At 41.1% G+C, this 12,947-nt stretch overlaps 2 protein-coding genes across 2 annotated transcripts; one reads left to right on the forward strand and one right to left on the reverse strand.

Moving 5' to 3' along the window:
* The first annotated feature begins 441 nt into the window (after nucleotides 1-441).
* Nucleotides 442-1,683, forward strand: LOC124112543. The gene has a single exon (XM_046472695.2). It carries the CDS (start codon nucleotides 442-444, stop codon nucleotides 1,681-1,683), a length of 1,242 nt encoding a protein of 413 aa, XP_046328651.1.
* Nucleotides 1,684-3,747: 2,064 nt separating this feature from the next.
* Nucleotides 3,748-9,020, reverse strand: LOC124112542 (forkhead box C1-B-like). Its single transcript, XM_048380824.1, is given in 3 exon segments — nucleotides 3,748-4,026; nucleotides 7,179-7,706; nucleotides 7,743-9,020. Coding segments are annotated over 3 exon segments (1,872 nt in total). The 5' UTR covers nucleotides 8,808-9,020.
* Nucleotides 9,021-12,947: the final 3,927 nt, after the last annotated feature.

Below are 12,947 nucleotides of genomic sequence, written 5' to 3' on the forward strand. Positions count from 1 at the left end.
AAGTAGTGTTACACCAAACTAACCCATTCATAAATCCCTGATGTAGCAATGTTCCTGTATTGTCGAAGTTTCGTTCAAGTGAATAATATAACTCTGCATCTGATAATCATCACTGCACATATTTTCAATCACAAATGAACGTTTGCAAATAAACTTTGTTACATAACACTGGTCAGCAAGTCGAGGGCGGTGTTTCTCGTGAGCACTCAATGCACGGGCTATAACGACGCAGAGCGTCCTTTTATGCGCTAGCTTGGCTTACGTTGTCTCACTCAACTTTACCTACTGACAATTGATATCCGTGACTTCTCGTTCAGCAGCAGAACACAAGGGTGACACGACTTATGACAGATCGTATTGGACATATACTGTGTGCCTTACTCGTGTATCAGTCACTACACAGACGCCGAGGGTTGAAGGTAAACCTTCAGTGGGAATATAATGAAGAGAAAATTGGAAGAAACAGAACAAGCTGAATGTGAAATGGCGTCTTCACGGAAAACAGCACGTTTGGATATCACCATGCAGCTAGGTTTTGACACTGCCGAAGTTGTGGATCTCCGGAATGTTATGACCAAGTTCCTCGCAGTTTATGAGAAGCTAGGGGGGACAACTCTACCAGACGAGAAACCTAACTACTCTTACACCGAGATGATATTCCTTGCTATTCTGGACGCTCCAAATTTTTGTCTTACCGCCCCTGAGATATACAAGCATATCCAGAAGAAGTTTCTGTATTTCCGCAATGACACGAAGGCCCATTGGCGTAATGCTGTAAGGCACAGCCTGTCCAAGACCAAATGTTTTATGAAGATAAACGTGGGCAAGAAGACGTCAGCAACCAGCTTCCGGCCCACGTTCTTATGGAGTATACACCCACAGAGCTTGACGTCGTTTGTAAGAGGGGACTACCGTACGCACAAAGCTGATAAATATCGGTCAGACGACATGTTGTTGAGGGCATTTCATGAAGACAACACGGAGGCGTACTGGGATAAGGTGGTCGACTCCCTGCAGGTGAAAATACAGAACTTTCAAATATGTCTAGGAATGGCTTCAGATCCGGTTTCTTACGCACAGCAACAGGCGTCTGCTTCAACCGGAAGTGACATCATATCGGGCGAAACAACGTCAGTGTCGCCAGTCAGTTTTAGCCAAGTGTTGGTGTCATCAGAATTACTGTCTCCTATTGAACCAGAAGTGCAGCTTTGTCCGACCATGGAAGTACCAGGCCGTTATTCATTCGTCCAGACGTGTGATTCCCCGATAGATGACAGCAGGCGAAGCTCGTACGGGGATTTCAACAGCGGTGTGTCCTTCTTGTCCGTCAGCGGAGACAGCGACTGCAGTCGGGATGTTCATTCATTTTCACCAGTTTCTGCTGAATACAACATCTGCGACAATGTGAAAGAAGAACCTGTCGAACCCGGCTTGTGCTATAATAACGTACACTCTCCACCCTCCTACGGCTACGACTACCTGTATTATCCTACCCTGTCTGCAGCGGATTACGTAAGCCGGGGGGTCGTGACCTGTGGACAAAACGACGAGTTGTCTCCCTTGGAGTCCCTTACGACAGGGTGTCATGGCTACCTCTACCCAGATGACCCATATGCAACGTGTGAGAGTTACCTTGGTTATCTGTACGATGACCGCATGACACAGTGTAATTTCTCGTATTGACCTCGTGATACCTCTTTTGTGCTGACGCTGTGTTGTGAGTGGAAGAACAACGCTTGGTTTATTACAAGCATCGGGGGTCGATGTTATTTGGGAATGTATCTGAATGTGCATATTTCTTCATAAGTGCTGTGCCTTACATTATTTCATTATGTTGTTTGACTGAATTACCGTTCTGAATATTGTTGAACTGCCAACGATATGAATTTTATATAAACTCATTTTATTCGAACTGTGTCTTGTTCATATTTTTAGTTACAATACCCCGTTAGGATGCTGGGGACAATAAGGTCCTTTTTAGCCTATACTTGTCGTACGAGTAATATGAATATCGTAATCAAGCAGTGCTGATTGCGCGATTGTGCTTTGATGTCGTGGATATGTTCTCTTGCACTTTGTCTGGTCCAGATCCGATTATCAACAAGCTGCATTGATATAGCAGGATTGTTGCTGACTGGCGTTTACACAGCATTCGGTCCGATCATCTAAGGGACGCAATTAGCTCTGCAGAACTGCCTCCCAACAGCGTGCCAATCTATAATTGTTGGTTCGAATCCCGGTTCGTCCTGGTAATTTCTAGGTTTGTCAGCACTATCATCGAGCTCTTGGGTTTCACCTGCATAACTAAGGGATTTAAATTTACTGCCAAACCAAGCTGATATATCGTGATATAACTGATATAGTGTTCAAAGCTGCTAATTATTCACTAAAAAATTGCGTTGTCTTGAATGGAAATCTAATGTCTCGAATGCAGCGCTTATAGTTTGCCAGGTCATGAACTGCGACCGCTATTTCGCATGATAGATAAAAAAAAGCAGTCCTCGGTATTGTGAAGCACTTAACATGGACACTTTTTGCAACTCACCAAAGTCAGATCTGAAAGGTGAATTTTGTGCTATGTCACATAAGCGTTTTCTACGGAAGCCTTTTAGGGCCATTTGTTTTTTTTATTTTTTTCCGATACTATCTAGAAATTTCAAGATACGAAGTTGAAATTTCAAGATACAGAATTTGAAATTTCAAGATACGAAGTTGAAATTTCAAGATACGAAGTTGAAATTTCAAGATACAGAATTTGAAATTTCAAGATATTAAGTTGATATTTCAAGATTATTCACTTCAAACGTATTTTTACATCTTAGGTTGTTAACTTATTTTCTTGAAATTTCAACTTCGTATCTTGAAATTTCAAATTCTGTATCTTGAAATTTCAACTTCGTATCTTGAAATTTCAAAATAGTATCTTGAAATTTCACCTTAGTTTCTTGAAATTTCAACTTAGTATCTTGAAATTTCAACTTCGTATCTTGAAATTTCAAATTCTGTATCTTGAAATTTCAACTTCGTATCTTGAAATTTCAACTTAATATCTTGAAATTTCAACTTCTGTATCTTGAAATTTCAAAATAGTATCTTGAAATTTTACCTTAGTTTCTTGAAATTTCAACTTAGTATCTTGAAATTTCAACTTAGTTTCTTGAAATTTCAAGATAGTATCAAAACAAATTTTTTTTTAAAATGGCCCTGAAAGGTTTCCGTAGTTTTCAATACATCACCAATAACAACATACAATCAGGAACATTGTGACAAGGGCGGGTAGGCGATTAAGTGAACAGCGTTCAAGTCATGACCGAGAGATTGCTTGGTCGTGAGGCTACGCTGACACAAAATCTGCAGGGTCCAAATTGGCGTGCATAAGCACAATACGAATATGTGATTGTTGTTTAACGCCGCACTCAGCAATATTCCAGCTGTATGGCGGCGGCCTATAAATATTCGAGTCTAGACCAGACGTTACAGTAATTGACATCAGTAACATCGACCTAAGCAATTGGGATATGATTGCATGCATCAACAAAGTCACCAGGCCTGACCATCCGATCCCGATAGTCACCTTCAATTACTTTTGTTGTGATAGCACAGCACACATATGAACATGAATAACATATTGAACGTTTGAGTGAGATACTTTGTTAAGAGTTTTGTTACAGGGCGTGCTATATCATTTGTAACCAGGGGATGTAGATGTGCTAATAAACAATAACATAAATTGGTTGCAGAATGCTTTCAACGTTGTGCTACTGAGGCTGTCGCTGCACTGCCGGTCTGAGCCAACTTCATCAACAGGTTATCGAGATATAGACATGGCATAAACGCACTGTCTATGTACCCGTGTGGCATTATAATATAGAACATACGACTTGTCTCGTAATGATTTGATCCGTTCCACAAAACGATCATATCGCTTCGACTGTCGAAAGTCTGTGTTAAAGTATCGGAGTTACGATCTCCCAAGCGCAGCAATCGCTTTATGGAACTGAGCCAGGAAGGCGGTGGCGTAGCCTAGTGGTTAAAGCGTTCGCTCGTCACGCCAAAGGCCCTGGTTTGATTCCCCACATAGATACAATCTTATGTGTTTCCCCAAATATGTACAACGAAATACCCATTTCCGGTGTCCCTCGCTGTGATAAGGCTCGAATAGTGCTAAGACGGCGTAAAACCATACTCACTCACTCTCTCTTAACGATTTGAGATTTGTTCAAGAGAAACAGCAGCACCACACTCAACCGATTACAGCAGTAAATCCAATCCAGATTTAGGAAAGATGGAATGGAATTAACTGCATACTTTATGATAAGATAATAAAATGTAATTACAACTTGTATTTCCAGTTACACTTGATAATACCATACTGACGAGCAAAGGAAACTCCACCTTTTTCAATTGAAAAAAATCTTAAGTTAGAGATATTATATCCAAAAACGAACTGTACATGCGCATATTTATAACATTTCAACCATGGTAGGGGTGTGTGGTTGCAAACTCATGTCATACCCCAGTTGTCACTGAACCAATTTATTTTTTTACATGGCATTACCCAGTCTCATCTTACTTTTTTACAAACTGTTGCAGGAATGGGTGATGGTTAAATAGACATAATCAAATTTAACAACAGTTCTTTCAATTTTCAATTATATTAAAAACAAACTTGATTTACATTCTTTTGCCCGTCAGTTTATTTCGAGTCTTCTTTTAAAGTCGTTATCTGTAGGACTTTTGAAATAATAACGTGTACAGTAATGGTTACAAATCAGATTTGCCGTCACTACAATATTGAAGTGTTTTTTTTCACAGTCGTTATCTGTAGGACTTTTGAAATAATTACGTGCACAGTAATGGCTACAAATTGAGATTTGCCGTTACCACAATATTCAAGTGTTTTCTTCACAGTCGTTATCTGTTGGATTTTTGAAAAAATCAGTGTACAGTAATGGCTACAAATTCAGAATTGTTTTTTCTACAATATTCAAGGTATTCGTGTTGATACATCTTGGTAGAAATACGATAGAAATCGACAAAGAGGTTGTATGTCAAGTTAGAGAGTGCTTATACTTTGGCGCTTCTCTGTATCAGACTGTGTCGTCATATCCTTTGCGTCACAATGTACGGTGCAGAACTAAACATTGCAGGTCTTGCTTAATTTTGTGTATAGGTGCAACTTCATGTTAGCTTCCCCTCCCGTGACACATTCAATATAGCGTCGTTTAGCATTCACTCGGGTATTCCAGCTCTACATTGATAACACAGTGTGTATATCTTCTAAATCACAACTGTGATAAAACAGGTGAAGCATAAAAAACCCACCTCAAAACACGGTGCTACACCTGCTTTCGCCAAATCAAAAGTTAAAAATAAAAGAGGTAGTTTAAAGCTATTTGTCTTCAGTGGAAAATAAAGCAACCCATGCTTGTCGTAAGAGGCGACGAACGGGGTCGGGTGGTCAGGCTCTCTGACTTGGTTGATACATGTCATCGTATCCCAATTGCGTGGATCGATGCTCATGATGTCAATCACTGGATTGTCGGTCCAGTCTCGATTATCTACCTCCCGCCGTCATATAGCTGGAACATTGCTGATTCCGGCGTTAAACAACAAATAAACAAATGGCTGAAAATTATGAGTTACCAGAGTTACCTCCCTTTACTTGTGGAATCCTTACATTCAATATGCAATTGTTTCAATGTATTGTTGCAATGATGATTAGGCAGTGAAAGCATGTTGATCTATTTTTTGTAAGGTTTGACATCAAGTGTTACGTTTAGCTAACAGAAAATGTCGCTTACCAAGCAAACGCAAAAGAAAGTGAACGTACATTTTGAATGGATGAGTTTGTCGGGGATTCGAACCGACGGTTATAGGAAGTGGCAGGAGAGTCCGAAGCGAAGCAGGTTTACCTCAGCATGCTGCTCTGGGTGATATAGCGACAGAACAGTGGCAACACCAGCCCCCGCACCATGTGTACTGTTAGGAACATCTAAATATAGAGAGGAGATATTGCGCAGGGTAAAATGATTAGTTATTTTGGAGAGTCGTTTATCCAGACGGTTTCACTATACCGTCCCGATTAACATTGTCACACTGACAGGTATATTTAAAGGTCACAAGACTCAGCGAACATATCTAATATAGGTTTTGTTTTCCGATACGTGTACTTGTATTCTCAGTTTGGTTCATAAAATATTTATCAAAACGACATACAATTCAGGACTTTATAAACTGCTATTGATGTTTAGCTGCCAGACAGCTTAAATTTCATTTCTTCATACAAACTCTTCACAACCAGTTTAACAAAACCTCTAACTTGTTTTGTTGGGAGGAGATGTGCATGTTAAGTTGTAATCGACCACATATCCGTAGAAAGACGATGTTATCAACGTATCGTTTTAGCTTTCAAATTGTGTGTCAATGTTTAAAGATGTGACGTGTTCGTCACGAATGCTTTTGTGAAGATGGGCATCCCATGTTCAGCAAGCAATTCTAACTATAAAGATCACGAACAAGAAAAGTTTCAATTCAGCAAGTGTATTTTGACAATTTAGCATTGTATATACATAACACAACATTTACAAAATATACACACTAATTTACAAATACATCACCCGTTGATACAAAAGAAACATTTCAAACTGTGACTTACAACTAAATGCTTAAATGTACGAAATATAGCAGCTTATAGCAGATGTACATTGGTTTCATAATATCACAACTATTGCCATACCAAAATGACATTATAACAAACAGATATGATCACAATTTGATTTTCATTCTTATCGGTTATGGGTGATCATGATACAAAAATAATAATGGTAAGTTAGCACTTTCATGATGATTATTTACACAGTGTTAATAATGTACATGTCTTAACAAACATTGGTTCACTTGGAAGCACTTGTAGATTATTATTTACCGACGATATCAAACATACATATTGATTATGTAGTGAATAACATTCATCGGTGTTTCTCAGTGTCTATTCACTGACTGTAACTGGCAAGATTGTCTATTGAGGCAAGGGTTGAAACATCAAGTCCTTGCAGAAAGTCAAATTGGGCCAGATCACACTCCGGAAGATAGCTGTGCCCATGCGCAGATGTGGCGGAAGTGACAGACGGGGTGCTGTATTTGCATGATGACGTAGCAGGTGTGACATTGGATACCAAACTGTGTGCAAACGCCAGATAACTGTCATGCGCAAAAGATGATGCGTAACCACTGTCGGATTCCTGTTTAACCGAACTGTTATCCTGGCTGAGGAAATCGAACACGGAAGAATCCTGGTGGTGACTCGATGCCAGATCGAACAGGGACGAGAGAGATGCTTCGGGTAGAAGCTGAACGTCGGTGAAAGTATCCCGGGGGTTGCTGGGGGGATGGGCGTGGGCGTGGGCGTGGCGGGCGGTGTTTACCATCTTGTTTGACTGGTAACGCTGAGGATGGAAGGATGGGCTGAACATATTGACGTTCTGGGGTGGGGAGTGAAACTGCCGGCCGTCGATGAAGGCGTGGAGGTAGCTGTTGTCTGAGCTGGAGGTGTCGGTGCTGACCCCGCTGTCACGACACTCGGAGTTGGACGACCAGTCGCTGTCGGAGTTGTCACAGGGTGTGGAGTTTACAGCGTTCCAAGCACAGGACAGGATGTCCGTAGAAGAATCCCAAGACAAGCTACGGCTCGCTGTTCCGGTGGCCTTGTTGACGCACGTTGTGTTCGGAGTTGACTGGGCCAGTGTCGTGTTCTGATGCTGGAACGACGGGCTGTCGTGCTCGGGGCTGGCGATGTAGTGATACTCGTGGGTAGTCGATGGTAGCGCAGGGCTTGTGTGATAGAATGGACTGGTGCTACTACTGTAGCTAAGGGAAGGGCTGGCTTGACTACGGGTAGCTGTGACTTGACTATGGGTAGCTCTGGCTTGATGGTACTGTGATACAGATGCGGGCATGATGTGGTGACCTCCATGGGTAGGCTGGACGGACGCTGGGGTGCTTGACGACGTGGTTGTCCTGATAGACGGGGGTGAGTCCTGGCGGTAGGCGGGGTGGGTCTCAGGCGAAGTTGATGGGCGTGGAGCTATGTACTGAGACTCAGTCCCGGGTAAGATGCACAACTGTACTTCGAAAATCTGGGCTTGAGTTGGGGACGCGGCAAGAGATTCCTTGAATGACATCATCTTGGTATCCAACGAAAGAGAAACACGGTCCCAAAATTCACCAGCATTAATACGATAGTATCCCCATCTGAGAGTGTTGGTTCCGCTTTCCTTGTCGACGCTGGAGCGGTAGTCACCACGGGCGAAGTTGACGATGCTGCTGGGGAAGAAGGTCCACAGGAACATGGAGCGGTTGTAGGTGCCGGATGAGTTTGGGCCGCGCCGGACGCCGATCTTGGTGAAGCATTTGGTCTTGGAGAGACTGTGGCGGACAGCATTACGCCAGTGTTCACGAGTATTCCTCCTGAAGAACTGGAACTTGGTCTGAATATACTTGTATATTTCATTAATCGGCAGGCAGAAGTTCGGCGATCTGAGTAGAGCCAAATACACTAGTTCCGTATAAGAGTAGTTTGGCTTAACCAAGGGATCGTCGGTACTGTCCAAACGTTCGTATATGGCCACAAACTCGTCAATAACGCGACGTAGATCCACAGAAGTGTTGTAGTGCGGGGTAGACGATGCGTTCTCCTCGAGGGGTAGCGGTGTGAATCCCTGGGGTGCACTTTGGTGACAGTGCATTCGCTGGGACTTTGTTGGCAGGTTTTCGCTGAAAGTGGTGTCACAAAACTTTCTCTTCATTTTTGTACTGGTTTGCGTTGTCAAACTGTGACTGATATTTCTCAAATTGTAGCTGAGATGCTTGTTGACTGTGTCGTCAGCAAGGGGGTTATATACTGACTAGATTTCTAATGAGACACTGAGAAAATCCATGTGACACCAAACTCTCACTGTCTGTCACCACTCTGCCTACTCACTTGCCACTTGCTCTCCGACTAATTACATTACCCAAAATCAAAACTCCACGACTTAATTATCTAACCAGTAACTACCCCGCACGAGCTTTCCTGTACAAACACGGGTGCGCTCATTCCAGGTGGATCGTTGTCGTCACATTGTTCTGTTTGTGTGGCCCTATTATCTAACTGATTGTCTTGATTGAATGGTTAATATTGTCAATAGCAGTCAATCAAACAAAGCGATGAGGATCGCCACGCGTTTTGTTCTGCCACACGTTTTACGCTGATTGAGATGTTGTTTTAATTCCTGACTAGATCAACGATGTCGGATTTCCAAGGAAAACATTCACCTTTAACTAATATTGTTGACCATTTCGCTAATTTTGTCATGACAGTTGAGTCTCATGTTGATAGCAGTAGGACCGTAATTAATATGTGTCTTTAGAATGACAAGACCAGTTTGTGCACCCGGGTTGAAGGAGGGATAATTTGGCAGAAACTCCACCAGGTGAACTAAATTTGTGTCATATGTCTCAAAACAGATGCGCAAGCAACGTTTACATGCACTGTTTATTGTTTAAAATTAGCAATATTCAACTTCAAGTGGTAATCTAATTCTGTAACGCTAATTCCTCTTAAGAAACACCTATGTGTAAAGGAAATAACAATAACAATATATTTGTCAATGTTTGATCTTATATCTGCGAGGTTACAAAATTCAAGACATGCATGATGTGATAATATATCTCTATGTGTATATATATATATATATATATATGTGTGTGTGTGTGTGTGTGTGTGTGTGTGTGTGTGTGTGTGTTATTGTCATCGAATGTGTTATGATAGACACTCGTTTTGGACCAAGTATTGAATATGTCAACGAGTTGGACAAACTGCATCATACTGACAGTGAAGTGAATTCAGATGTACATTGTTTCCCAAATCCCACTGAAATGTGTTACTCGGCCAGTCGCTATAAGCATGCTTCATGTGCAGCTTGACGCGTCACACTTTCATCGAAGCGACCAGACAATCTTCAGAATAAAACCATGTCAGCAAACCTTAGAGAAAGTACAAAAACATAAATTTCCCGACACAAAAGCATGTCGATGGGGTTAATCATGTTTTGCACGCAGAACAAAGAATTCCTCACTTCCGTGAATCTTGATGTAAGAAAATGTCTCGGATGAATGTAAAACAATACCAGGTGATTGGCATTTGACCCACGTACACGTGGCCTTTCGGAATGATATATTGTGCGAATTATTGAAGGCACAATAACACTAGAACGTGAATGATGAAAATGACATGTTGCGCTAAATGTATATCATGGGGTCAAGTGCACTGTTCTGAGATATGTACAAGATGTAGATTTCAATCACTCACTGCTTGGAAGCTCATGCTTAGCACAGTTCATCAACGATCGCGACTGTGTGGTTTGGGTGTTAAATATTCATGTACTTGATGCAGACAGACAGACAGAATTGTTTATGTAAGTCTCACACATGGTACAGTTGATGAAACAAAGTATAAAATACATGAAAAATAAAACTATGACCAATCGCCCAGCAATTTATGAGAGACTTTAAACATATAATTACGACAATGTATAAACAGTAAACACGCATTAAAATACGTAATACAAAGGATAAAATTATTTATACAAAGTTAAACGACACTTTCATAAAACACTTTGGCAGGTTTTGGCAACGTGAAAGATAAGGTCCTTGTCAGTTAAAACATAGTGTCCATGCAAATGACTTGTTGAAAATTTAATATACATTGCTTGATATAATGATTGGTATATAAAATATGTTGAAATGTACATATGTATGTTATACCGTTCAGAAATATGCATGTACATTTAAATAATTCTGTTAAATATACATTGCATCGTGTATCAGAGAGAGAAATGTTTACAAGTGTTTGACAGTACAATGATTTACAACTGTCAATACCGTACAGTACAACTGTTTTCGTGATATTGTCTGATGATGAAAAAAACCACAAGTCAACAGGATTGCTTTTTACATCTCGAGGGGGCACGGGTGGCCCAGTCGTCAAAGGTGGCGCAATTCACTATACAAAGTTGCGTCCCTATGATCGTGGGTTCGAATCCCAATTCGGTCCGATTATGTTTCTAGGTTTGTAAGCACCATACCCGTGCTCATGTGTTTGACCAAAGTAGTTAACATCTAAGACCCACGTCGCTTTGGGCTTTCCTCCCGAATTGAGCTGAGACGCCGCGATGTAACTGGAATACTGTTAGAAGCGGCGTTTAACCCAGCTCACTCACTCACTCTTCTATCTGTACTTATGATATCAGTTGATAACAGTTATTATTTTCCATTATCTGAACATCTCTCCGGCGAATTCTTTAATCATTTCAACGTTTTAACAGTTAGTGTCATATCTGGTCGAAATTGGAGGCCCTATTCTTGTTAAGAAAGAGTTTGGTGTATTTACACTTTCTGCCTAGAGTATATAATTTACCAATGGAAAACGAACCATCTAGTTATGACCTAATTTTAAATTTCTTTCCTTTATAAATTTACTTGGTAAGTGTCGTCAAAAAAGACGGGGTGTTATAAAGAATAAGTTCCACGAGTTGATATATTGGATATAAAACTGTAAAATGGAAAATGATTGATCAACAACAGCCTCGTTAGCCACACAGTAGATGTTTTCGTAACTGAGTGTTTATATAAACTTTCGTTCGAAAACATAGTTTAACAAACAATTTGATTGACGAATGTTGTCTTAACAAATCGACTCGGTCTGGTTGTCAGATAGACAGGTTGTTGTTTTTGTCAACCCCTGTATTTCCAAGCTACGGATATCCTCATCACACTAATAGATGTGGTTGCCTCAGCCTCATCAGCCCATGACTGCTACAGTACTAATGTGCACATCAGATCGTTCCAGTAATTAGACAGGGGATTTCTGAGTCTGAACACCGTTTCTTGACGCACACTTACTTCCCACATTGAAAGCGTAACTAATTGGAATAAACATGGAGAGGATAACACGTATGTGAAAGACGATTAATTAATGGCAGTGTCAATACTCACGACCACGGATTATATACACCTGGAAAGCAAAGTTGAGCCCCATTCCTAATTCAGTTTCATAAACTGCCAGGCAATGAAAGCATACACTTGAAAGCTGGATTTGACCCAACATTTAGAAACGTTATCACAACGTTAAAAACAGTCGTGGAAACACTTCACATCACCACTATGATCCCCGTATCAAATACACCACCATCGAATAACCATTTCTGTCTTCTGTGTTTCATTTTAGCCACCATCAAACATGGGTGTATACTTTAGATTCCTAACTTCAATGTATCTTTGGGATATATCTACATGTGACATGAACCTAATTTTGACAAATGTCTTAGATACCACCGATACGGGATGAAACGTTGGCTTAGAACATTTTTAGTACCTCCAGATGATGGTCGCAAGGAACGGTTACAAGCAGAGTGAGTGAGTGAGTATGGTTTAACGCCGCTTTTAGCAATATTCCAGCAATATCACGGAGGGGGACACCAGAAATGGGCTTCACACATTGTACCCATGTCGGGAATCGAACCCGGGTCTTCGGCGTGACTAGCGAACGCTTTAACCACAGGGCTACCCGACCGCCCCGGTTACAAGCAGAGGACGCCCTTGTACATAAAAGCGACAAAACGCTTTCCATATGCATGAGAAGTCTCTGCTAAAAGTCGATTTGATTGTATGATTTCCACAAAATCACGAACGCGTGTTTATAAATCACTATAAAATAGTGATGTTACCAGATGTTCGTGAAAATGTGAGCGTATCCTGCCCCACCGATGGCACCTGTCACAAACACATATACAGGCAAGTCAATTGTTCACCTGAAAAAACACGAGAATATTTGGTACTTGTCAAAAATAGGAAATTGATTTGGACATCATTTTGTCACCGATACCTCAAATATGGAAATATCCCCC

This window comes from Haliotis rufescens, unplaced genomic scaffold, assembly GCF_023055435.1.
Source record: "Haliotis rufescens isolate VD_foot unplaced genomic scaffold, xgHalRufe1.0.p SCAF_1, whole genome shotgun sequence".
Classification (NCBI taxonomy): Eukaryota; Metazoa; Mollusca; class Gastropoda; order Lepetellida; family Haliotidae; genus Haliotis; species Haliotis rufescens.

What these genes read in the sequence shown, in the direction of transcription:
- LOC124112543 (XM_046472695.2), top strand. Translation starts at nt 442, where the DNA reads ATGAAGAGAAAATTGGAAGAAACAGAACAAGCTGAATGTGAAATGGCG.